Source organism: Accipiter gentilis, chromosome 10 (assembly GCF_929443795.1).
Source record: "Accipiter gentilis chromosome 10, bAccGen1.1, whole genome shotgun sequence".
Classification (NCBI taxonomy): Eukaryota; Metazoa; Chordata; class Aves; order Accipitriformes; family Accipitridae; genus Astur; species Astur gentilis.
The window spans coordinates 5,189,828-5,217,414 of record NC_064889.1 but is presented as its reverse complement, the minus strand read 5'-3'; the positions used below and the strand labels follow the sequence as shown (position 1 = coordinate 5,217,414).

The 27,587-nt window shown below is 38.6% G+C and overlaps 1 protein-coding gene across 4 annotated transcripts in view; it reads left to right on the top strand.

Moving 5' to 3' along the window:
• Positions 1 to 27,587, top strand: part of TMEM266 (transmembrane protein 266) — a 90,956-nt gene that overhangs the window by 12,492 nt on the left and 50,877 nt on the right. For 2 of the 4 annotated variants that reach the window (XM_049811473.1, XM_049811471.1), the window contains 4 exons: positions 13,296 to 13,452; positions 14,633 to 14,733; positions 15,798 to 15,904; positions 18,114 to 18,302. In XM_049811473.1, coding sequence (XP_049667430.1) covers positions 15,891 to 15,904; positions 18,114 to 18,302 — 203 coding nt within the window. In that variant the 5' untranslated portion in view covers positions 13,296 to 13,452; positions 14,633 to 14,733; positions 15,798 to 15,890. The remainder of the gene's footprint in view (positions 1 to 13,295; positions 13,453 to 14,632; positions 14,734 to 15,797; positions 15,905 to 18,113; positions 18,303 to 27,587) is intronic. The other 2 variants (XM_049811475.1, XM_049811474.1) reach the window with 2 other exon arrangements.

Genomic DNA, 27,587 nt, shown 5'->3' with positions numbered 1-27,587 from the left:
ATCCACTGAAAAAGTGTGTGGGTCAGGTTAGGAAAAGCATGTTTGCCTTGTGGAATTTTTGTCGTTATCTAGAGTATATATGCATGTACATCTAGATCCTGTAATTTTCATGCTTTTATTGCTTATTAAGGTCATCCTGCTGCAGAGGTTCAGGTTTGATTCATGCTTTACACCAAGTTGTCTCTGGGATAACCTCTCATCCCATTCATTTGCTGTGATATTTTTCTGCTAACTGTAGTAAAAGGAGAGAAAGTTTAAGGAGAAATATTTTAAGAATTGTAAATGTACTTTTCATCTTTTGGCCATAAACTGGTACAGTAAAGTGGGGAGAAAAGTCAGCATAATGTGACCAACCATCTTTAAGTTGTTGTTGGAGCACAGTTTGAGAACATCTGGACTGTAAAATGCACCTCTTGAACTTTCATTGATTGGTTCCTTGGGCTGTCAGCATGAAGTTTATTTTTAGATACTTGCAGCAAATCTTATTGCGTGGGAAAGAATACCAAATCCATAGTTTGTCAGCTGCTGTTTTTCAGTAAGTAGGGAAAAAGGATTTTGGTTTGAGTTAAATAGTTAATTTGCTGCTGCATTGCAGACTGCAGTTTGTACAGCTATACCTGAGTTAGCTTTAAACTAGGCAGCCTGGCAACTAGTATCAAAGTCCAGCTGCAGCAGTGCTAGCTCAGCGTGAGCTGCTGTAATCCTTCTCTCTAATCCGAAGAGGAAAACTATTGGCCTGGAAAGAGTAAAGCAATCTTTTCTTTCAGTAAGCCATTTCCTCTAAAAGCAGAGAGGGGAAAAAAATGTGTGCGTGTTTTTAATTTTTATGGCTCATGTTTTACTTTTTTTTTTTTTACAAAAACAATGGGAGGCTTAGTAATTTAATGGAAAACAAATGGTTTGGCTTCTTATATGGGTGAAAGTTTGATGCAAGTTACAATTATGTATTGCACTATAGCATGGGTGTTTCTTGGGACTTTTGAAATGGGGTATGCTCTTGTTGAAAGTAGGAGAAATTAGTTCTGCCCTATAAATGTGTGCTTGCTCTGCCATCTGCAGCAGCGCACAAGTTAGTGGTAAAATGCTTTAAAAGTGTACAGCTGCCTGAACTGATCCAAGCTCATTGATTGTCTTAGTCCCATAGGAGTCAGAAGTGTTCTGCTCTTGGGTGAGGGTGCACAGTGTTTTGGCCTGCCTGTACTTGGCAGATTATTTTTCTAGCCTTTGGATGCTGCCTAACACTGCTTCTCTCTGAGTATTCTCTGAAGTTCATTATTCTTGGTTACACCTGTCTGTGTTGTGCTTAATAGAAGAGTGTTTCTTTATTACCAGATGTTAAAGAAGGGTAATGTGGATTAAAAAAACCCAACAGCGTTAATGGAATATTTTTTCAAAAACTTCTTCATCTTTGATTGAAGACAGAAGTTTTCTTCTGAAGCATTCCCTGTTTCTCATGCTATCTATCCTTCAATTTTTCCTGAAAGATCATATATTCAGTATCACAATACGTATGATAGGTCTGTTAAACCAACCTATATTTATAAGCTATTTAGTATATACTTGTTCAAAACCGTGTGATCTTATTGCTGCAAACATTGTCTTAAATTAGATTAAGTACTTTGCAGCAGGGTTTATGTCACTTTAAAAAAACACCTTCTAAAGTACCTAATGTGTCTCTTAAATAGCATGTGAATAACAAAAGCATGGGCCAGTTTTTCTTATTCTGAAAGACTGTTCATTTCTAAGATCTTAAAAATCACAAAATTCTGATTGTCATCTTGGTATCTTTCCCATCTCAATCTTGCAGTGAAGTTTGCAGTGGATGCCTTTGACAACTCTCAACCAGTGCAGATGCTTGATACCATCTGAAAGCTTTCTGTCTTGTGTTTTTCAAATGTTATAACTCAGCAGGTCATGAACTGTCAATTGTCAACATCATGTTTGAAATCAGTTTATTGAGAGTGAGAAAGACAACACAAGAGCATAACAGTTTTATGAAGGACCAGTGTTTTGGAGCTATGAAGATTAGAAATGAATGGTCACAAGATACTGCCTCTTTAAACCCCTTATTGGTCTTTGCAGCAGTTTGTCTCATTTCTGCTGCTTGTTCTTACAGTGTCAAGTGGAGTAAATCTCTGACCTGAGGCCAGTATAATCTTAATTCCTTGCAGATATTCTTGTTTCATTGGAGAATTTGTATTAATTTTGCATTTTTATATTTCTCATTCAAACAAGACTTTAAAACAAAATTAATTTTATTTTTGGAAGGTTTTATATATGTATTTAAAAAAAAACTAACAACATAACCTACACTTACAATACTGGAGGCTTTGCTTTCTATTGGCAAGTGGCATTTTTCACCAACTGAGTGCCAGACCAAAAGTCAGAAAGATGAGTTCTAATCCAGACTCTGGCACCTATTTGCTATGTGGTCTTGGACTTTGGGTTTAGTTAGTGAGTGTGTACTCATTAGTTTGCTTAAATTTTGTTGAAAGTGCTGGTGAGTCTTTGGCTGGAGATTGATAAATTATTTAGCAGATAGTGATTGGGTTGGAGGAGTTACTGCAGTGTTGATGTAAAAATATTTCTGAAAAATTTCCAACAATCTGACCAGCTCTTTGTGTTTCTAATCTAGAAGCTAATACAGATGTAGCTTCCTTGCTCTCATCTGTCTGTCTTTGGACACATTTTTCTCAGTTTCCTACCTTCTGGAAATGTTAATGACTATTCTGGTAAAGTTTTTCCAGTTTTAATAAAGGTGAGTTTGATAACTCTTAACAAAAGTCTTTGTTTGCAGCTGTAACAGACACAGTTCAGTTTCAAGCTGGTGGCTGGTATGTGTTACAGATTTAAGAGCAAGAATGTGTTTTATTTATAACTTAGCATTTGTTTAGTGTTTTGGGGCTTGCATTGTAGTATTGATCCCTTGCATAACCATCGCTTGAAAAGCATGCTTTTATCTGATCAATGTATTAGAAACTCCTTATTGGATATGGGTCATGAGACTTGGAAGTACTAAATAAGGTACTGCTAAAACAGAGCTGTGGAGGGTGGCAGGATGACTGCTACGTTGGGTCATTCAGTAGTGGCCAAAGCTTTTCTGCCTCTGTGGTGCCAAAAGAGGCAAAATGCCCCTAACTTGCTCTGGTGGATGCTTAGGAGCAACAGCACAGAATGTTGAAGGATAACAAAGATTTTTCTCTGGGCCAGTGTCATTGGGTTGTCCTGTTGTCTGCTTCATTATATTCCCTGGGCTGAACTCCAGGGTAGCAGAGTCTGTTGCATAAACTTGTCCATTTTACTGCATTTGTCCAGCAGACACTGTCATGTGTGGTATAAGTGTTCACAGAAAATTATTGTATCTCCTTTAATACAAGTTTGCTATAATTATTTAATACACAGGCAAACGTAACTGTGGTCTGATTCAGAGTTAGTGCCAGGCATTTTAAATGAGAATAACTTTTCTCAATTAGTTCATCTCCCCAACTTTTTTCATCCGTAAATAACTATGGCTCTATATTTAAAGAGCAGCCTAGGAATTAACATACATGACTTTCAGTTGAAAATACATGTGAGGTTTTTATATGCTATTTGTTTCTTCCCATTTTGCTATGATTTGGTAAGTATTGAGTAGAACAATTACTGAAAAGTTTTTGCTAGAGAAGCTGAAGGTGGGTCCCTGTTTGTGCAATGTTTCCTGTATTTTCTTGCTGTGTTGTCAGTGACAGCGGAAGCCTCACTGGGCTGTGAAGCACCTCTGGGGTTCTTGGTGCTACTTCAGGAAGACCAGCTCTGAGGTGAGGCTCCTCTGCAATTTTGTGAGATTCATCAGTTGCTTTCCTTTATCATTCTATCTTATCATTTATCACATCTTTAAGTTTATGATCAAAACTTCTCTAAGGTGGGGAAGTACTTTTTTTCTTTTTTCTTTTTTCCCTCCTTCCCCTCTTCCCCTCTCCTTGAAGGGAGAATTGTGGTCCAGGAAGTCATAGTCTAGTCCTATGACACCTGAAGTGGCATGCAGGCACCAAAGTCCAAACAGCTGAAGCAGCATCACAGTGTTAACATTTCTGTTTGAATTCTGCATGAATTTTATCTGCCTCCAACATATCAAAGTTCTTACTGCTCAGTGCCTCTCACTCACTAATGTTCTGCTAGGGACTTAGTTGATTAGCATGGTCAACTGTGATGGTGCTCTGTTTTATGGTCTTTAAGGCCCTGATTCAAAGTGTGTTACAGAAGCCTGTGAGGGAATACGGAAGTAGATTTTAAAATCTGAATCCCAGAGTGCCATCCTTGTTGCTTTACAATGTGGCTTTCTTAGTATGTTAGAAGTAGCACCAAGTTAGTGTCACAGGGAAAACTGGTTCTGTGCTCATGGTGTTAAATCACAGTATGATTAATTTCCTAGTGAAGAGTAAACTTTGTGAGCCCCTAGCAATTGAGAATTTAATCTCAGGTTTCTCTGTGATACTGATGCTATCAGTGGAAGAGCACAAGCTGACAGTTCTCAACTTTAAAACAAAGGGAGTTCATGGGTGGCTATTCCTGCACTCTTCTTTGGAATTTATTCAGTAGCTTTTGGTGCCCTCCATTTACTGATGTGACATGAGTATCAGTCCTCTCTGTTCTTGCAGAGTTTAAGAGATGAGGGCTGGGCAGGGATGGTGATGTTAGTTATGTATTCTTGAAGGGGGAAAAAGATCAGTTTAGCATTTTTACTTTTCATGTGTGCTGTATTACATGATCAGTAGCTGAATGCATTTTAATACATGTTTATATGAATAAGCAAATAGCTTCATCCTGCCAGAAAAATGCTGCGTGCCTGTGCAGAGCAAACGCTTTTCAGTGTTTTCAGAAACTACTCCTCTTGCATATATTAGTAATCCTTCTTGTATTCTATACAAAATAACTAAGGAATCATTTACCTCTAGTAAAAAAGTTCTGAAAACCTAATGCTTACCTTAAAGTTCCACCAAAAAAAAAAAAAAAAATTAGTAGTTTTTTTCTAAGTAGAAAATTTAGAGCTTCAAAGTTCCAAAGCATAAATTTAGGTACAGACAGTGCTTGAAATTATTTTTAAATGAACATACTATTTTTTTAAGCTCAAAAATGTCTACTTTAAATGCACAATATGAGGTGGAAGCAAAAGTGTAATTGTTTGAGATATATAATTTGTAGTCCTATATTGAACCAGACCTTGGGGGTGTTGGCTTTTTGCTGTATGAGTTCTTTACCAGGCCATATCCTGGGATTTAACTGCAACAGGTGTCAAACCAGATTGTGTTCCTTCTCTCTCCATTTGTTTTGTTGCTGTGCTGCTTTTCATAGAATGGTTTGGGTTGGACAGGACCTTTAAAGGTCATCTAGTCCAACTCCCCTGCAATAAGCAGGAACATCTTCAAGTAGATGAACTTTTGCTGAGACGGTTTGAGTTTCTGCTTTTTTTTCCCCTTTATACTTTAAAAAAAAAAAAAAAATTATGCTAGCCCTTGCAGTGTAGTTGCTTTTTGCTGCAGGACAAAAAGCAAGCCCTTCCCATCTTGTTTCCAGGTCCAGGAAGAATTGTTCTCTACCTATGCAATTCACAGCAGTCTAGGCAGACTCCAAACGTACACTGGCCATGTGTGTCTCCTCTGTGATGTTTCTTCCTCAGTGAGGGAGGAAGGTGCAGGACTTGGCTACTACATATGGAAATTAGTGGCCAGTTAACATGGCTACATTGGGCAGGCTGTTTCCTCCAGATTTTATGTAGGACTGTCAGGGCTGAGCCTGCTTTCTCACAGCTTGGACTGAGTCCCTCACCATCAGTATTTTGTAGCAGAAACTGGGCCTATAGTATGTAGTAAGTGCATTCCATCACCTGTTGAGGGAGCCAGGGTTATACAGTTAAATGCACTAGCTGTATATTAAAATAATGACTGTCAGTATACTGCATGCTATGATAAGACAATTAAATCTTGCATTTTAGGCTCCCAGTGGTCAGGAAAGATTTTCCCAGCCACAAACAGTACAACTGTTGTGTCCACATACACTGTGTGAAATAACTGCCCTCTGAAGTACCAGACAGGACACGAATTCAAAAATTTTATTAGCTGTCTGCTCTTGCCAAGTGAGGTTTACCCTGTATGCATCACCAGGATGAAATACTGCAACTATTTGTAAATTTGCAATCAAAACAGCTGGGCTATTTGTTTCCAAAAGCTAAACTTCAAAGCATAGCACTGTTTGAGAGAAGAGTAATGTATTTCACAACAGTGGGCTAATTATTATATACTTGCTTTTAAGATACACAGTAAAGCCATAATTTCATATAAATTTATTGCCTTTTGTCTGGAAGGTTGCCCATAAAACTTATCAGGAATGACAGAACATAGATATTTCTCAAAAATATATTTGTAGTATAGTTGGTTCTTAGAATGAAATCTTTACTTCTAGATGCTGGTTTTGACTTGTCTAATAGCTTGACTGGATTTAGTACCAGTCTACTTAGGTTTGTTTTGATTCTATATTGCTGATTATGTGAGAGACAGAATTGGTCTAAAGAACTTTCTTCTTGGTCTCCTACTTATATAGAAATACAATATTTATGGGCCTCAGAGCCATAATTGGTAAGATGCATTGAAATCCTCAGCTCCAAGAGATTAAATAAATGCCAAGAATTTCTTATGAGAGTTTCTCTGTACTTTCACCCATTCTTATTGTCATGTTGTGAATCTTTTGTATTTTGGTTGACATTAGCTTCTCCAGAAAATTAGAGAATACTGCTAAAATTTTCTAAAGGTATTTCAATACAGAATCTATTAGGCCCAGGCAGGATTCTAAAGAAAATAAAAATTAATAGCTTGAGGAATAGTCTTAAGGCTGAAGTCTAATGGCTGAAAGGCAATCTTCAAGTTGCATTAATCTAAGGGCATGGGCAGATACTCGAGCTTGTATTAGAAAGTTAACCTTCAAGTAAGATGAGCAGCAGATATTGTGGATGGAAATGAAAATGTAATGAGTTTTAACCATTTTCATGGCAGATGGGGTGACCCTAGTACTTTCACATGACTAAGGCAGTGTCCCCTAAGACAGATGGACAGTGTCACCCTCCTGAATTGAGACTTACATCGTACTGAGGGTTGACTCAAGCTTCTGTGTTTCTCTGTCACTAGTGTTAAAAGCCTGAGTGAAAATCCATTTCTGTCCAAATAAATTTTGCTGTTGGATTTAAAAGGACTTGTATTTTTACCTCAAAAACCATTAACAGATTGCAAAAATTAAGTGCATGTGTGATTAACTCAAATCTCATCAGAGACAAGCTGCCAGGTATCTATGTACAACTAAAACCATGCATTCTAACATGTTGAAAAGTATATGTATTTTTTCTTTGCTATTCTAAAGAGTGGCTGGACCTATCTTGCTTGGCTTGAAAACAAGAGACATGGCTGCAAGTCTCTGTTTAGTGGCTTTTCGCTGCAGTTCCAGGGAGGAAGAAACAGAGAACTAGAAGCAAAATCCAAGTTGACTCTTGACAGACACAAGCAACCCAAACTTCTTTGAAACTAAATTGGTACTTGATTTGCTTCCAATAGTAATAATTTGGCTTAATATGACTCAGCTAGGTTAGACTCATCCCCAAACATGTAAAATTCAGAAATGGAATTGTTGTTAGCCAAGCAAATACAAACCCAACTTTGGGTTTCAAATTTAATATTTAATCCAAGGGAGGTTGGAGGCTTTTTTTCTTTTAGGACCAGAATTGGTGGCACAAAAAAATCTCAGCTTGTGTTATGAAATTTGTCCATATGATCTTTTAACCATGTGCTGACTGAGCCCAGAGTCATTTAGTTTCCCAGACTGGAAAAACCCAGATGTTTTCAGTCCATTGTAGCTGTCGATGCCAGGCTCGTTCCTATCAACATGTGCAGTGGCACATTGCAAAAGCTAACTAATACTGAGCTTTCCAACTGTGAGCCCAGAAGCAGGATCAACACAGCATCCTGCTGGAGCTGTTTATCCAAGCCTGTGGTCCCTGTTAGTTTCCTTGTGCTGAGCTGTAAAGACAGATCATCTTGCTAGGAGCCATGTCCAGTCTAAGTGGGTGCTGCTTTGTATGTGTAGATATGACCTTACTTTTTCTCAAATGAAAGTACCACCTCCAGTAGTTGGAGCCATAAGCAGAGCAGGAGATGTTGAGACGTGCAGTAAAATAGTGTAAGCTGGCAGCCTTGTGCCTAGTGCTCACGTGAAACACCAAGCGTGCTTATGTGGCTTCACTTCTTTTTAAGCAGGCCCAAACTTCGTAGACTAGGCAAATCTGTAAAGAGACCTTTTAAATATGCAATTGCTCTCTTTTGTTCATTCTCTGGACTTGAGAGCCCTGTAGTGTGGGTTGGTTTTTTTCTTCCGCTTTAACCACATGGGGAAGCTATAGAGAACAACTGTTGGAATCATCAATTTATTACAGCTAAATAGGGGCAGTTTGCAAAATAAGGTAAATGGCAAGCTTGGAGTTACGCCAGAGTAAGAGATGAAATGAGTAGTCTTCTTGCTGAATGAATGCATGTTCTTATTAAGGAGCTAAGAGCAGGCTTTCTATTTGGGTAACCTTGATAGTTACTCAGTTCTTCCAGATTTTTGGGATGCCGTATTGCTCCCTTTATTTGCTATAGAGTGTTAAAATTTGGCAAGCAGAGGGCCCTCAGTCCAGAGAATTACTATTTCTTTGCCCCGTGACATCTTCAGAATTAGCTACATTGTGGATTGCTGCAGTACCTGCTGGACATGTGTCTTTTCTGGAAAATGTTGGTAGTGTATCAGAACAACTGAATTTCAACAGTGCCAGTAGGCACTGCGTAGCATGAACTGGAATGAGAGCCCCAAGGAGCTGTCAGGGCAGCACTGGTACGTGTAGAAAGTATATTCATGCTGGAGTGTTTTCATATCACAGAACCCTGTTTGTAGATCTGCTGTGTAGCCACTGCCATCTCTCCCCAGTTGCTAGCTGAAGAGACATAGAGCACAGAGAAGGAGCATGAGTGGTGTCTTTTCATAACCATCCCAAACAGAGCAGCTCCTCCTGTTTCTTTCTGTCTGGATGTACCATGTGCTGCACATCTGCAAGCTCCTTGGAAGAGGGTGGGCTTGACTGGGCTCTCCTGGGAGTTGTATTGGTCTAGTCCTCCTCTAAAGGCTTTCTTCAAGCTAGTGTTTTCCTGTAGTCCAAATTTGCAGTACTGAAAAGTTCCAAGATTTGACCAATGATCATGATGCAATTTGCAGAGAGATTATTATGATTGTGCTCAAGATCACTTTTTTTTGGCCAGTCTAAACTTCTCTCTGGAAAGTATGAGCTATACTTATGAATAATGAGACAGTTTTTAGTTACATGATTACATGATCTTTTTTCCCCAAACAGCATTCTGCGTAATTTCAGCATACGGGATGATCCCACAAGGGGATAGAATTATGGCTGCATGAGCAAGTTCAAATCTGCCGTTTCCTAATTTCTGAATGCCTGATTTTTTTTTCCCAATCTAAATACCTTTCCTGTGATGGAGGGATTTTTCCATTTTTTTCAATGTGATGTATTTAAAAACTTTACTGTAGATGCCTCCATAAAAAAAGATGCAAAATTCAATGGCCCTCCTTCTTTGAAATAAAAAGCTCTATCTCTTGTACCTCTTTCCTTTTCTGGATTCTGCATTGGAATGTTAAAGATATGAATGGAATTGGCAATCTGCGGTGTTAAAATAATATATTATCAAATGTACTTGACTGAAGGATGTTAATTTGCTGTTTGTTTTCTGTGCTGCATCTCTGCATTCATAATCTTTTGACAAATCTAATTGTTTTATTTTTTTAAATAAATAAGTGTTCCTTATCCACCTACACAAAGCTGTATAAAGAAATACTTTATCAAACTCTTGTCTTAAATAAAAATGGGATTAGGGAGGATCAGTTAAATCAAAATAAATTTTAATTTCTCACAATGAACCTGTTCACCTATTACACGGGAAAAAAGAAAAAACAATTTTGTTCAACCTGAAGTGAAGGAAGTGCTGGGACCTCTGCTGCAGGAGATTTTCAGGATTTTCCCTTCAGAAGTGCAGGTTGCTGGACTTCTGAAGGCAATGCTGTTGACATACAGGACCAATAAAACTTTCTAGAGGCAGATGTGTGGAGCTGGTTAAAATTCTCAGAGAAGTTAAAAGCAGGTTGTCAGAACTGTCAGGTTGTGATCCTAGGTAGCCTAGTTTCAGTTCTTGGAGAAATGTGACTTGCACTAGTAGAGATGAGTGATCATGTAATGTTCATGCTAATCTTCAGGGTGATATCAGTGGTGTTAATTACAAAAGAACTTTGGCTAGTCTAGGTCACAAGAGCTAAATGTAGCTACCCTTAAATCACACTTCCCCTTCTGTTTGGAAGCTTCTGGGGTAATGTCTGGTTAGGTATTTCCCCTGCTCCTCTATTTCAAATTATTCCCTCTTTTCCTGTTCTCTCTTTATTTTTTGATAGCTCCATGACCTCCTTAGAATTGCCCAGTAGGAACCTTAATAGCCATCACTTACAGTTGAGCTTTAGCCTGTATAAGAATTTTAATTTATAGACTGAAATAAGTACATAACTGTTTTTCACAAAGGAAACAAAAGGCCATTTCCTGATGTGTACTAGATTGAGAGTAAAAAGCTCCAGCATGATACAGAAGGAGAAAAAACCCACACAGAAGCCCTTTTCATTTCCACCATTTCCCTAATCTGTTAAGCGTTGGGTGCTTACTTCAACTCAATATTGCCAATGGCCAGGGCTCAACACATAATCTTTGAGTTATTTCTGATCTTAAGTATTTCTCCATTGTGGTGTTTCTATGGCTGTGCCCACAGTGCACTGCCCTACCCTCTCCATTTTGCTGACAACTATTTTTGGAGCTGTACTGTGACCTATATCAGGGGAACCATCCTGCTTTTAGAAAAAAAAAAAGTGCAGGGAAAGAAAGATAATTTTTTGTTGTTATTGATTGAAATGCCAAATCAGTTTCCTGGTCCAGCTCACAGTAATGGCCTGTGTGCAGGTGCATGGCCAGAAGAAGGAGCAGAAACTGGGCAGGAATACCTAAAACCTTGCATTGTAGCTGACAGTAGTGTTTCCTCAAGTGTGGCCTGTTGCATTTACTTTGAATGCAAACTATGAGCCTCTCCATGCATCTAAGTTGCTCTTGGGGGGGCTGTGTGGAAGAATCTTTTGTTAGAAGAATGTGTCAGAACTTGGTTTTGTAGCTACTTGCAAGTACATAAGCTCAGATGTTTCAGTTAGTGTCTGCATTTTGTACAGGAGCTTACAGCTTCATGGTAATACTCCTCAGAAAGAGAGCAAATGCAACAAACAGCTCCAAACCATGTGTTCTTGACTTCAGCTCAGCTAAACAGGGTACAAGTTAGTAGAGACTTTGGTGCAAAAGGCTTAAATTAAACCATCTTCCTACTCCCCACCCCCAGTTGGGTCCACTACATTGTGGCACATATTTTTTAAGACTGTGCTTAAACCAATGCTAAAAGTCATGGTTTTCATGCTCGAGTAGAGATTTATTTTTTTTTTTAAGCTTGCTCTTGGGGTTGGTTTTGTTTTCATTTTTTTCTTTTAGCTTAGTGTATGTACACGCATGTGCTACGCATTAACATGTTTTCCAAACTGTGTTCTATGCTTTGTGTTAAGCTGGACTTTATCTCCTTATTAGCAAGCTACAGCCAAGGTGTGGTAACTGACAATAGAAGGTTGATCTAAACATTAACAAATTAACTTGGGCAGGATGTGTGCTGGGCAAGGGCAGCAGTATGAACCTTTGCTCAACTATAGCGCACGACCTCACTTCTCAACCTGCATGGTTTTGAGCATAACCCACGAACCGTGAAGCAGTTGCTTGCCAGTGCCCCCACAGAGGGGTGAAAGAAATCAAGCAGAGAGTGCCTTGCAAGAGTTTTCAGGAACACTGGCATGTGTAATGCCTGTGCAAAGAACAGAGGAAAGCTGAAGGGCTTGGAAGGCAAGTACAGCACTTTTTAAGCACTTCAAAGGTCTTGCCTCAGAAAGTGCTCAGTGAGCTGGGTTGCAGCTTCCTTCATCTACTGCAAAGGGGTGAAGAGCTGAGTCAGCTTTGCTTAGATTTGAACTGTGATCCCACACATTTTCAGCTGGGCTACTAGTCTACAAACTTGACTCTATACAGAAAACCAGATGCAGACGTATGCTTCCCATCTGATTGCACTGTCCTCTTGGTAAATACAAGGCAGTATGTCATTTAATCTAGTGAATGTTTCTGGTTTTTATACCACTCCAAAACTTGCACTAGGAACTTTTTGGGACAATTCTTTCCTTTTTGTTGTATCTCATTTTTAAACTAATTCTGTTTAACCTGTGAAACTGTGTTCCTTCTACAGCCATCTCACCCTGAAAACACTTACACCACAGAACAAATAGAATTGCTGTACTCTCACAAAATGGGCATTGCTCATACTCACATGGCAACTCAGAATGCACTGTGTGCTGTCTGGTCTCCATTCCAAGAAATGGAAGAAAAAAACCAACCAGCAAAACCCTGGAACTGTTAACTAATTCTCTCAGATGAGACCATGAGAAATGACGCTTTTTTGTCTACTGAACACTGAGTGGGATAGGTGTGGAAAGGGCTGTAGGGAAAAATTTCCGCTGGGGTGGTGGGTGGAATACCCAAAGGTTGCTATCTGCCCCATGCCCGTCTCTGGTAGGGAGGAAAGCCACATCGTTGCTGTTTGCCTACACTATATCCTATAGGAATGCAAGCGAGAGATAAGTGCAGAAGAACAAAATCTCCCTGCTGTTCCTTGTTGCCTTTAAATGCCGCTCAGTTGGACAGAAATTTCCTGTGGAAGTTGGCAGTGTTTTATGCTGCTATAAAAGTTGTTTGTTTTGGTTTTTTTAAGGAAGTTAACGTAGCAGATAGATGAGGTGGAGTAGATGGAAAGAATAAGTTTCTGAAAAAATATCAGTATATGTTAAGACATTTCTGTTGCTTGCCTAAAGCCTAGAAAGAAGTATGAATCATACAGGAATCCCTTTAGGATATAGATAATACGCAACCTATTATGTCCATTTTGAAGGTTTCAGTTGTGCTGCCCTTTTATTGTACATATTAACTACTTGTCTTTTTAATTCATTAAATTATCTAATACGTTAGTTATCTGCACCAGAAATTACTCACTTTTTGCCACTTTTTCTCTCGGGAAGGCTCCACTGAGTCCTTTGGAGACTTGACTGCCTTTATCTCCTTTCAGATCTCTTTCCACGGTACTAGTCTCACCTTTGTGAGCGCCTTATGTCATGGTAACAATCCGTTCAGCTAAGGCGAGTTGGACTCTGCTCCCTGTGGAGCCATCAGAGTTATCAGAAGAGCTTGCTGCCTGGCTGCGAATAGCTCCTTCAGTCCTGGTGGTGAGCAAACTTTATCTGTAGAGCTGCTAACTCCAGTAGGAGGGCGCAGGTCTGGCTTATTGGTGTTGCCACTGGTCAGATCTGGTTGAGCTGCGAAACAAAATTCTGTGTGAATGTGAACATATTTACAGCTTTAGAAAAAAAAGAGACTGAGTCTCTGTTCCAGAGAGACAAATATTTCATGTTCATGTCCTATGTGAAAGAACTACAGTGTTGCTGGCACCACTGTTACGACTTAAGTTCCCTTGCAATCTTGAGATTAATCTAAAAAATAAGAATTTTTAAAAATCTAGCTCCACATTTTTTGTCATTGCTTTGTTTTCTAAACCCCCTTTGGGAGGGAGGTTGCGAGTATTAGCACTGTGCTGTCTCCCAAATAAATGGTGAGTTTTTTACGATGTTAAGAAATTCCCATATCTAAATCTGTCTGCCTGTCCTCTGAGGCCAATTTCCATCAGTTTTGTTCCCATTTCCAAAATCAGCTGTATCCCCATTTTCCTTTTATTCTCCAGGTCTGCAAATGCAGTTATAGCAGGATTCTCAATTTCCTCAGTCTCACAGGACAGGTGCACAGTACCTCATGCCTTTACCATATTATTAGGCTGAGTGCTTAGAACAATTGGTTTGGGTAAAATTTTTCATTTAAAAATTGGGTTTTTTTTGAAAAGTGCTGTAAAATACCAACCCAGAATGAGATGTTAGGGAGCTAACATTGCAAAACAAGGCTGATATTTATGGTTTAGTTTTGTTGTGCTGGTAGGTGTAACAATTGCTATCATAAAACCGTCATAGGTATAAATTCACCTAATCCCTTCAGTGTATGATTTAAAGATGCATAATTTTTAGGCAAATTTTTTTTTGTATTTTGCTACCTTAGGGATATAATAAATAAAATAATTCAAGGAAGAGACTCCCATTGATATGGAATGGATGTTGATTCAAGTCTCTTCTGTATTAAGGAAGGTTTATCTGAAAAAAGTTTGCTTCTTACTCTGACTTTAGAAGTATTACAAGGTTATAGATAAACGGAGGGTATGCGTTTTTCTAAAATATGTGTATTTTTCTGTTTTAAAGTTGGTCATGTTTCTTTTCTTCATATGAATAATTAAATTGCTTTTGGCTGACTTACCTACCTGAGGAGGGTGATCACAGTGTAGACCCTTTCTTTTTGCATAACCAGGCACATTATCTGGACAATCTGAGAATGCATTGACTATATTTTACATTATTATGAGGTTACAAGGCATGAAATAAATTCTTGGAAATGGCTCTACAAAAGATGTAAGTTCAGATTTTATTATTTGGTATCAAGTGATTGTTAAGGGTCATACTGCTGCTACATTGACATGTCTCCACTGTAAATGTTTGACCGATACTAACAATTCAGCCTGTAAGTGACTCTAGTATGAAGTTTAGTATAAGAAACATTTTTCTTTATCGTGAATTTTTTTGTGTGTTATTGTCAGTAATATTCTAATTTGCCAATGACTATTTCTGTTTAGTTAAAATGAGAGTATGTTTTTATGTTACTTTTAAAAATTATTTAGCATATAATCTTGCCAGTAGCTTTACAAAGTCCCTCATGATATATTTTTCTAAGAATTTTTGGTTTTTATATGGTATTTTCCAGTTCATATTTTTCCAGCTACCAAAACCTGTGTACCAGTAGGTTTCATTCTCACAAGCTTGTCCTCTTCCATTCTGGTTGCTATGTATTGGTTCAGATACAACACAAATGGAGACTTTGCCACAAGCAAATGTGGTGCCTTTTCCAAATGTGTTAGTGGGTTTGTTGATCAAAATACCATCTTGATAACAGGCCATCTAGAATGTTTGACAACATGAATTAGTTCTTGGAAGAGACTTTCTAAAGTACCAAAGGGAGTCAGGAACACAGTTCAAATTGGAAAATGGAGAAAAAAACACCCCAAACTTTCTTGACAAAGCTAATGCTCATCTCTATAATATATATTAAATTGGGGAAAAAAGGGTAAAAAATCAGTTGGCTTCTAATAGAGTTTGCACTCCTGAAGTCATGAGCTTTCTCTGAAAATCCGCTCCCTTCTGATTTTGGTTACCCTTCTCAAGAATCTAGCAGTTTAAAGCAAGACCTGTGTTCTTATGGAGGTATATATGTGAGTGGGTGTCCATGTATATAGTAAATGCACTGTAACTTTACAGCTTCCATAATATGGAGGATTTAACCTGGAATAAAACCACTTTGAAAAGGAATCATGGGGGAAATAAAATTACTAGACAATCTCACAACATGACAACAAATGTCAGTGCAGCCCTTTGGAGTTCTTTCAACTGTGTTTTAGGTAACTTTGTTTTGCTTCTCCCAGAGACCTAATCTTGGAAGGCTAGAACTTCTGTGCAGAGCAGCTGGAATTACTTAAATACTGGAACCACTGCTGGATTTGGTTGCATCCTCCAACATGACCAATCCTCAGTAAGTACAATGTGAGGATAGTTATAACTAAGAAGGGAGTAGGTTGCTACCTGTAGGAGAATGATACTGTGACATCAAGAGGGTTTTATCAGTATTACTAGAAGGAAAAGTTGATCTTTTCAGGAGGAGTAGTAGGATTTGGTCAGTTGTCTAAAGAGTGTGAATTAGCAGAAAAAACATGAATGGTGTAAGCATGTCTGATGTGTTACTAACAGCTAGTCACTGAAAACTAGTATGTCATATTATTCTAAGATCCATTTGCCTTTTTTCTTTCCTGCCACCAAATCTGTCCCAAAACTTGCCAACACTAGTCTGTTGGTTTGTTTGTTTTTCTTCTCGGTCAAATCAGACGGTGTCTGTCATGTAGTCTGTCTAAGAATACAGAAGGTAAATACTGTTGGGAGAGAGAAGGCTGCACCAATGCATTTCCTTTTTCCTTTATTTGCCATACAATTGGATCGTTGTATGCTCTTCTGTGCAAAACTGAACCAGCTTGTAAAGGGAAATGTCCACAGGATGGCACTAAAGGTGAAAATCAAAGAAAGAAAATTCTTGCTAAAATTAGGTGCTCCCTCTGGGCTTCTGATTTCAGATTGTTTGCAGAGGAATACAGTTCTTTTTGAAATGAAAGAATCTCATTACTTTGCATTATTAGTTAGACAAAAGAATAAAATAAAATAAGCCTTTAGGTTGTTTAAATAGTACTTCCTTTTACCTCTACTTTCTGTCATAGTATGACACAGTTGCAGCCTTTCCCTGCCAGATACTTGAGATATAACAGCATTTTCCAATTTTTAAAATTACTTTCTTGTGTAGTTCTGGCAGCATTAGCTCCTTTTAATTTAGGAATAATGTTTTCTGTCCAAAAGAGTCTAATGGTGAGGTTCTGACCAATAGAATCTTTCTTTTTCACATAGAATTTTAGTTCCTTCACCCACATCCTTAGACTTACAAGATGAGAGTTAAGAACTCTTCTAAATTATTCATTTTTTTTTGGAAAAAGAATGAACTGGTTTTCAGGTTGCTTGAATAGCTGGAAGATTTTAATAAGCTTTTTAAAAACAAAATCACCAATGCAACTTTTGCAGTCAAATAAGAGAGGGAAGTTGGGTACTAAGCTCTTTTTAACTATATCCCTAAGGAAAAAGAATGTCTTCACACCTGCTGTTGAAAACCTCTGACAATTAGCCTGAGATTTCTTCAGAAGTGAACAAGCTCCCCTGGATGAAAGCTAGAGGAGTTTATGCTTGCACCTACTCTGAATCAAATGGAGCAAGCCGCTTTCACTGGGTACTGCAAAGGATCAATCCCTGCTGGGGCTTGACGTGCAAGCTCTCTCTCTCTCCCCTGCAATGAAGTCATCCTTCACATGCACTAGATAGTATGCTAGCTGACAAAGTTGAGTATCTAGATAAGTAGTGTCTTGTTATAAAGGTGGAAGACATGTGCATAGTCAGACTCTGGTTTTACCTGCACGGAGTTCCCCTTAATGTTAGTGGGGTGGTAGAAGAATATGTGTTCAGATTTAGAAGCTGTATATAACGATAGTTAAGATAATCTTTATAGAGGAGTCCGTAATTCTTCTGAATTGTTGTTCTCCTTTCAGAATTATTTTGAAATAACTTGTAACAGAATGATCCTTTCTAGCTGAATGAAACAAAGTTACCATCCATCAAAACTATTTGAATATTGACCCACAGTGGAAGAGGGGTCAAACTGCATCCATTAAATAACAGTTGATTTGTATATAATGATTAATAAGCTTAGCTATTCATTGCTCGCTGATCTAACTTAGAAAGCAGTGAGATTTTAGTTGGCATAGTTACATGCCTTCTTCTGTTTTGCACAAATATTTTTCTTCTGGGTTCATGCATTTTTTCCATATTTGTTTGTTTAAAACATTCATTTATATTTAGTGCTTTTGAAGCAGATTCAGCAGAGTGAAATGCTGTTCTCCTTTGTGAGGTTTCTGTTGATTGCAGTGGGATATACTAAAGACAAGTTTGGAGAGATTTGGTCTGTCCCCTCATTGAGGACACCTCCTTCAATGACCTTGCAAAGGCCTTTTACGTTGCTGGCTTTTTAAGATTCTGTGAAGTTCTTGTCTCTAACTTATTTTTACTTGCTTGCTTTTTTATTTATATTTGTTTATATGTATATGTGTGTGTAGAGAAAGAGGATTCTTTTATTTTGCTTATTACATTTTCAGGCCTTCAATAGAAGGTGGTGTTTCAGAAGTTGAGATAATTTCACAACAAGTAGAAGAAGAGACCAAAAGCATTGCTCCTGTACAGCTTGTTAATTTTGCTTATCGAGATCTACCTTTAGCTGCACTGGATCTGTCTGTGGCTGGGTCCCAGCTTTTGTCAAATTTGGATGAGGAGTACCAAAGAGAAGGGTAAGTACAAAGGGCAGAATTTTGTTTTATAGTTTTATGCTATAGGAATTTCATGGCCTGTAAAAAAGAAAACCTTGAGCTGGAGAAGAGCAGCCAGTTGTCCTCAAACTCTTTCTAAAACCATTGTCACAGGATGGAAGTAACGTTTTCTAATATAACTAATGCTGGTTTGGGGCTCTTTATAATTTTAAGTGATTCACAGCTGCTATTTGGCCACAGTCTGGAAGCCTTCTGTCAGGGAAAACTAGACCAAGCATCGAGCCCACCAGACAAGCAGAATGGCCTGGTGAAAGCTCTTTGTGAAAGGTGTTTCAGGAGGGTTTCAGGGTGACGGAGAGTTAGATACTGTGATTCTTGTACATAGTTGTACATCTCCTGACTGAGAGATAATGACTTAGTACCGCTGATTCCTGGACAGATTGTGTACTTTTCACAGAATAATTTGAATTGTGTAGTTTGCTTATGTGAAAACATTGTCTTTGATAATGTATTACTCCTGTTTTTGTAGAACAACTGTTCCAGTTTTATTGGAATAGAATCATAGACTCAGAATGGTTTGGGTTGGAAGTGACCTTAAAGATCATCTAGTTCCAATGCCCCTGCCATAGGCTGGGACACTTTCCACTAGATCAGGTTGCTCAAAGCCCCATCCAACCTGGCCTTGAACACTTCCAGGGATGGGGCATCCACAACCTCCCTGGGCAACCTGTTCCTGTGCCTCACCACCCTCACAGTGAAGAATTTCTTCCTAATATCTAATCCAAATCTACCCTTTTTAAAGGATTTTGAACAGTTCCTAACATTTGCCCAGACATTACCCAGTGTCAGATTATGTGGTATTGTTGTCCTACAGGACATCAGAACTCATCCTTATGCCTGGTTCAGACTTGAAGTGGCTTTAGGTGGACTGCTATACTAAATTTTTATGAAAGATTTGGGTCAACTGGAGAGAGTCCACATGAAGGCAGTGAAAATGATTAGAGGCCCAGAAAACCTGCCATGGAGTACCGATTGAAATAACTCTTTGTATTTCATGTGAAGAAGAGACTTTCAGGAGAGCTTGTAAGAGACTTCAGTGAGGAAGAGAACAGTCTGTTATTGATCTCCGTGATGTTTAGGACAAGCAGTAAGAGGCTTGAATTGCAGCAAAGAAGAAAATAATAAGGGTAGCGAAGTGCTGGGACAGACTACTCGTGTGTATGGGGAGGAGGAGAATAGAGTTGCAACCGCTAGAAGTCTTTAAGAAGATGCATTTGTCAGGAATAATAACTCCTTTAACATCCCCTGGGACAGAGATTAAGTGAGCGCTTGTGCCTAACCCATCTGATTCTGTGATTACTGTTCCACTGTGTTGCACTGAACGTATATATACTCCACTGTCAATAAGATCCATCTAAAAGCACTTCACAGTAAGTCATATAGAGCTCTCATTGATGAAGACATTAAAAGGCTTTATATAAGCTTCCATTTATTAACAGCTCAATGTGTTTTAACCTGTGCTCTGAAATGAGCAGAGACTTGCTTGATCTCTGCTCAGCAGGTATTCTGTATGGTAGTCAGGAAGCACTATGTGGGGAAGGCTCTTGCCTTTAATTTCTTTCCAAATTGGACTTTATGAGACATCTCCAGAAAGTTGTTACTCCAAACAAGGGGAAATATGTTTCAAGTAGGTTATATAAGTATGGTACAACTGTAACATAAAATACCCTGCATAGCAAAAGAGGCACTTGAAAATTAATTTGAGTATGCAGGTGTAACCCTCAGGCTATTTTGGTGCTGAGTAAATACCAGTTTAGTTCAAATATGCATTTTTATAGATTTTTGTGATCTGAAACTCAATTCTTCACTGTGTCAAAGTGCACAGATCTCTCATTGTAACCATTTGAACAGCTTTGCAGTCTTAAGCATGGACATAGACTTGTCATTCTTTTCCTCAGCAGAGATCTCTTACTTCACACAGACTCCTTTTGTGGCTTTATCAGTCTAAACAGAAATAAGCAGGTGCCATCCAGACCTCCCAGCTGTAGGGTGGATTCTTTGAAGAAAATTCAGAGCTGTAGTTTGTATGTCTCAATGCATTTTGGCTGAGTATGTTCAGCTGAGTCCCAGGACTGCATCTGCCTTGTGGGAATGACAGCCTCTTCCTTTCAGAAGTGCTGATTGCAACTGATGCCCTGTGAAATCTAGGAGCAGAGCTGAGCTCAAGAAGCCCAGCAGCAAAAGTAAAATACTGGCCCCATACCACCTCATGGCTTGGTTGGGAATCTGTCAGGTATTATGAACATGGTGTAATTTCTTTCTTATGGCCTTGTTAGATGTGTCTGGCTTCCACCTGAGTAAGAAGGAGATAGGGTGGGTCAGATCAGTTTGGTACAGGAACTGACAGCTACCTCTCTTTCATGTATGAAGAGAGTTATGTGGGATGGGCAGCACAGGAGGTGGCAGAAAATGTCCAAGTCCCTCTAGTTTCTGCCAGCATCTGAATCTGTAACTGTGAAACTATGTTACCCTGATGCTACCATACAGGTTGCAGGTGGAGGTACCAGAAGATACTGCTAATGACAAAGAGTACTAAAAGATGATGTAGGACTCATCTTCCCCTCTCTGGCAGTCTGCCTTTGTTGTAGACTCCAAGTCTTACCTTCTGTATACTTTTCCCTGAGAATTTCAGGGAATGTGCCAACCTGTATGACCTGCATATATTCTGAATGGTTCTGTTGTTCTAGATCTGTAGCTGATCTAGGCAATTCATAGTCGTTCTAACTGCAAGGCTCTGCGATAGGAAGGTCTGGCCACATCCCTGTGCTTGGAAAATGCTGGGTTGTTGTTACAAGCTGCATCTGTCCGTGACCTTGTGGTTTTCAACATAACTGTCCACAATCCCTAGTTCCTGCTGTGGGTTGTCACACTTCATCACTGGTAAGTGTCCATCTCCACAGAGCAACAAGAGAGACATCAGACTACAGATGAATGAGTGGACAAGGAAGGAGTCTTCTTCTTTAATGGTTTGGTTGTGTGTGCCCCAAGGCTTTCCTCTAACTTTCCTTGTTAAAGGCCAGAAGGTGTTCAGGGTCCAAGCAGGAGTACAAATTTAACCTGGCTGCTAACTAGGGAAGCTTTTTGTTTCATCTGAGAGAACATTTCTGTCAATAAACCCGATATTAATAGGCAATCAGGAATAGGTGGATCAGAGCTAAGCCCTCTTGTGTGCCTGGAAGACTCTCAGCTGGCATCAGACTGTCACCGCTCCCATGAGAAAGTAAAAAAAAAAAGGAAAGGAAAAACAAAAAGAAAGGAAAATTATGGTCTGTCTTTTGTTAGACCATATGTAAATTGACATTCCCATGGCTTTAAAGATACTGGAATAAAAAACTTATTTTCTGCAGTTTGATGGGTCTTTGCTCTATCATATCAAATGCTCAGAGCAGTCAGTTCCCATCTGTCAATGTTGTTGAAGGAATTTTGTGGACAGTTTGAACTGGTTTTGTCAGAAATTTAGTTTACAGTGCTGATCCCTGTGCTAAGCAACAAAGAAAGGACTGCAGATTAGATGGCACATTAAGCCTGTCCCTGAAGTACACCTGTAAGTAGTGAAAGGGTAATCAGGCAAGAAGAACCTTTCTGATCTCCCAGAAACCCTCAAACAAAACACAAAATGTATTGTCTTCTAATGTGGGTTGAGCAAAAATTCTTTTTCGTCTGTAGACTTCTGAAACAGGGAAATTGCAAAGATTTACATGATGGAAGTTGTTTCAGTTGGATGGAATCTACATTGCAAATATTCTCACTCATTGTAAATCATGCAAGTGGGCTGGCGTTGCTGCCTTTGCACTGAACAGGAGTAAGGTGCCAGTGGTCTCCACGCGTGGGATAGGAGGGTTTCCTGCATCTGGCTTGCTTCCTAGCTGCAGTGAGGCTGATGTTAATAGAGCTATGGGTCTTACTCTTCAGAAAAAGGAAATTTTCTGATAAATGCCAGCATGATGTAACTAAAACATTTTGAGTTTTATATGACTACAGCAATCTCTATTTATAAAGGTATATCTCTTCCACCCAGTGTTTAGCACTGTGAAGAAATAGTAGCTTGGTTCTCAGAACCAATATGAGTGTGATGTTCATTACTTATTAGTCCTGCTGATCTGCCCTGCAGTTAACTTGTTAGAATCATCCTTAGATATTGCTGCTGTGCACTGTACTGCATGCTTAGACATTGCAGAAATGATTGAGGCATAGGCTGGAGACATGTATATGAGAAATCAACTCATTCATAGAATGTGCCTTGAATGCCAAGGAGAACGTGTGGTGTACACTTCTAATGTATCTGTAACAGATTAGGTGATACTTGTGTACAAAAAGCAGTGGCAAAGTTGCCCATTTTCTTTGTGTCTGTGAATTTATTGGAGAGACTGTGTCTGCATTGAACTCTGCATGAAAAGAATGTGTAAACGTTTCTTCAAGGAGACTAATCAGCCAGAAAGTTAAGGAGATTTTTAAATGTTAGCATTAGCTTTTTAAGTGCCACTCTTAATTTCTTTCTTTCCAGTCAAGTATTCTGCTTTCCAAAAAATACTTTCTTTTTTCTATTTTTGTATTAATGACCAATAAAAATGATGGAGAACAGTTGAAAAATTGACAACATGCAGAAAGTGGTACATGTGTGCCTAAACAGGGAAAAGCTCTCCTTCCTGTATTTTCTTTAAGCTCCAATTAGGAGGTATCATTCACAATAAATTATAAAAGAATTTACAGACAGTTGCACAATAGGCTGTATTTTTTTTGTGAATATGCAGTTAGGCAGTGAGCCTGGCTCTCTAAGTATATGTGTTTAATGGGGGTTGGGAAGCAAGGGGAGAGATATACACCAACTTCAAATTATTTGTTGTATTTGTTTTAGATTGCAGCTCTTGAATTTTTGTATGTTAAACAAATCTGAAACATGACTGTGCTTACAGCTGTTGATGTAAAACAGTATTTGAAAAGATTGGGAGTTCATACCGTTAATGTGACTCACTTGACATTAGCTGTAAATAGTCATGCCATTGTAGTTTAATCATTTATGATCATCTATTCATAGCCTTAGATTTGTTTGGTTGCAGCTAGAAAGTGCATTAAACAGTAGGAATATCTGAAAAAAAGAAACTATAGGAAGGGAGAGAGAGAGATAAAAAGGAAGGGAAACTAAAACTGAACAGAGAACAGAGATTTACAGAGATTCAGAAGTTAACACAGGAAAGAGTCTTGAGCTTTTCATTTTCAATGGGTTGCAGGCTTTCACTGATGAATGTGTTCACCCATCCTGGGAGAAAAGAATGTCTGTTCCTTGAGTCTGTCTTCTGTAATTGCTCCAAGTAGATGCTATTATTTCTGGTTTTCATATTAATTTTTCAGTTTTTATTTTGATTTGTTTGAGGTATTTTACTTGTGTTTTCTACAAAGCTTAAAGGTGCTTTAACTAAAAACTCAAATGGACCAAGTTCTTGCATTTCTCCTGTTTTCTGCTTTTCATGTCTTTATCTGGCAGCGTAATTAATAGCTTTCAGAAAAGTTCTGTGCACCTCATGCAGATCCTGGAGCACATGATATTGATACATGGTGAATAATGAGGTCCAAGCTCGAGATAAAGTGCAAAGGTTTTGGAGGGCGAACCTATTTCATGTAATGAGCAAGCTCCTTGTATTTACAAAAATGGCTTTTAATTTATTTTTAGCTGCCAGCCAGAGTCTGAGTCCAGAAAAATGGTACAAAATCTTAACAGGAAAATATAGTGAATGAGACTATAGTGCTGATTTGTTCTTTGTGCAGTACTATATCACTGCTACTCTCAGTGCTCTGGTCCAAAACTAAGACCTGCACTGCAGCAGCAAATGAGCATTCAGCACGACAGAACCTATGAGGTGACCAGCTCTTCACTAGAGAATACATGAAATTTTGGGCTATGTTACAGGGTTGTTCAGTGATTTAGAAACTTCTTTTTCTGTACAGATCCTTTTAAGTATTTATCTTTGTAACTTTGCATCTTGTAAATGTTGTTTTCCAAATAGCTCATTACTGTGTTTAACCTAGTACCTAAATCCTTTGAGTGTGTCCCTCTAATGTCTTTTATCAGTGACACCAATTGGTAGATGGAGCACTACTATAAGTAAGAAAAGAATTAATTTTTTACCTCAGTGATTTTCAGACTTGGTTGGTTTATAGATCTTTCTGTATTTTTCCAACAGAACTTGCTTTTCCCAGGTACTTTTGGTGGGTAAAAGTGTAGTAGTTGTAGCCCACAGACCACTGTTTGCAAAGCTCTTTACTGGAGAGTGGGAATTACGTGGGTCTAATTTAACTGGTTTAACACTGGAATTAATTGTCTAAGTTGGAGAAGATATGGCTTGGTGCAAAAAACTGGAAGATGGATAAGCAATAAAACAATGGAGAAATGTGGAAAAGAGGAATATTAGTCTGAAGGAGAGTCCATGAAAAGGTCAGCTAAATGCTGAGCGGCAGTCTAAAAGCAAATCAGGTGTTACGATTCATTAGGAAAAGAAGTAGAGAATAAAAGAGAGGCTGTTGTTGTGCCTCTCTATATATCCAAGCTTTGCCCATGTGTTCAATATGACTGTAGTTCTGGTCCTTGTCAAAAAGGATATGGTAGATATAAAAGAACTGGAAAAGATTCAAAGGAAAACAGTGATCAAAGATGTGATATGACTTTTACTGGAGATTACTCTGTAAGATAGGACTCTTCAATCTGGAAAAAAGGCTGACCTGAAATTTGATTCAGATTATAAAATCTGTGACAGAGAGAGGTTAAAATAAGGTTTGATACACACACACACACACACACACGCACCCTCCAATACAGGTGCTAGGGTGCATTAATAGATTAAGGCCCAGTTCAAAAGAAACAAAAAGAGGTTGCTTTTTGTGCAGAGGGCAGTAGGTATGTGGAACTGCTTTCTAAAGAATGTGTGGCTGCTAATAGCTTATCTAGCCTTAAGGGAACGTTGGATAAGTTTGTGGAAGAGAAATTCATTGAAGGTTGCTAAGTAGAATCTGAGAAACCACATCTGTCTCAGGAAGTCACCAAGCCGAAGATTAGTTGGATGCTGTGAGAGTTTTAAGGGGAAGTTTTATAAGTTGGCTGTGTTCTTATTCATCTTGAGACACCTGCTTGTGGCCACTATTGGAGACAGGATACCAAGCCTTTGTTCTGACCTAGGATACCTGTTCTTATATTTATTAAAGGTTGTTTTTGAGCATGATGTTAATATTTTGGTAAAGACCTTAGCACAAAAAGGAAAAGCCTAGTAAGCGATTTTCTAATGAGAGGAGTAATACACCAGGTAATCACAGGATATCTGTGAGCAAACAGTGTGATATACACCTATAGAAGGCATAAATGATCCTAGAAAGTATAAAGTACTTCAGATAGAGCTGGGAAGCGTTCATGTAATTAAACCTGTTCCAAAATAATATGTACTGCTCTAGTTGTCTGTATTCACATGCAGAAGAGACTACTAGGACAGTTAGAGAAACTGAGTGTCTGTTTTACAAAAAGCACGGGCTTCAATTAAATTACAGGAGTGGATGCCATTGCTGTGTATAAATGCATCATGGAAAAAATGCCAGCAAGGGAAAAGAACTAATCAAGCTAATGAACAATATTGGCACAAAAGCAAATATGTATTAACTGGCTGTGTGTGAGTTTAGGCAGAAAACTGGGCGAATCTTTCTTGCCATTTGAGCAACAGAGTTTTGCAGCAGTCCTCCAAGGAATGTCATGGGGTTTGAAATAGTAAAACTTTTAGGGAAAAAAAGGATGAGGATGCACTCAATAGTTAAGCTTCTGTAGTTAAACTAAGCTTGTAGGAGAAGTCCAGGAAAGGAGTGCAGAGCTCTCTCTGTTCCTTGGAGTTGCTCAAGGCCTCCAGCTGCTACCTGTAGCCTGCTGTGAGGCTCTGCTGTCTGTTTTGTCCCAGCCAGATTTTGTATTGTTACTTAGCCTTTCTGTGTTCCTGTCACTTCCTGACCATGGCCTTTCTACTCCTTCAGATAGTGATTGGATCTCATCCATCCTTCTGTTTTCTGATCATAGCCATCTTGTGAAATGCAAACACTTGCTGTTCAGCCAAAAGAAGAAAAAAAAAAAAAGACAGGGTAAGATACAATGCAGATTTTAGGGTATTTGTTTGGAAGACCAGAAAATAGAAACAGTGACAGCTGTTAACAGCTTGAACAAATTGTTTGTAGTGGTTCCTTACCAAATAAATATGTTAAACCTTTCCCAGTTTTGCCTTATGTTCTTTTTTCCAAGCTGTTTATTAATAAAACTAGCATTGGTGATGACAGATTGGTTTTCCACAAAGCCATGTGTGAAAGTATCTTTAAAAAGAATTACCCCTGGTAAAATTCCACTAAATATATTTTAATGTTTCATAACAAAAATTTACAGCCTTTTATCACCATCAACGAAGAAATTCCCATGCTGTACTTTTATTTACTTCATCCAGGCATTATAAGAAAGGTAAATAATATTCCTGTTGTAGAGATGGAGCAACTGAGGTACCTAATGAACCTGTTTGAAGTCATACAGTAAAGTTGCCCTAAGTCATACTTTACGTGTATCCCTGTAGTGCATGGCATCCACAGACAATACAGGACACCAAAAGAGTTGTACTTGTTCTCTGAACAAAATAGGGCACTTTTTTCTTTTTTCTTTTTTTTGTCTGGAGTGAGGGGAAAAAGGTGTTTTACTTGTATATTGGTAGAATGCAATTGCATCATAAATTTATGAGCTGTGCAAATTAACTTTCTTTTTTTAAAGGTTTGTGTAGCTGAGTTTCTGATCTGAGCTTTAAACTTAGTGTAGCTTTGCAGTATTGTGGGGGAAATGGCCAGGATTTGGAAGGTAAGTTTAAACCCACACTAATTCTGGTAGGGTTTTGTTTTTCTCTAATACCAGATTTCTCATCTGTTGAATGGATGAGCCCTTACAAATCAGCAGGGAGAGATACTGCTCTACTGAGACAGGTTACAGGGTTGAAGGAGATGAGAAGACTTGTGTATGAGGAGTCAGTGTGGTTAGCATGTTAACAGGTTTATCTAAATATGTTTCTAGTTGGATTGTAGTTCCTTTTATTATTTATGTCCATTCTTTACAAGAGGTAAGAAGTAAAAAAACAAACAAACAAAAACCAAACCCCACCCCCCCCACCCCAAAAACCCCCAACTGAAGGCAAGATCAGGACTCCACTGTAAAGAGGTGTACAAGTAGCAGGGAATGAGCTTGCTAAGCAG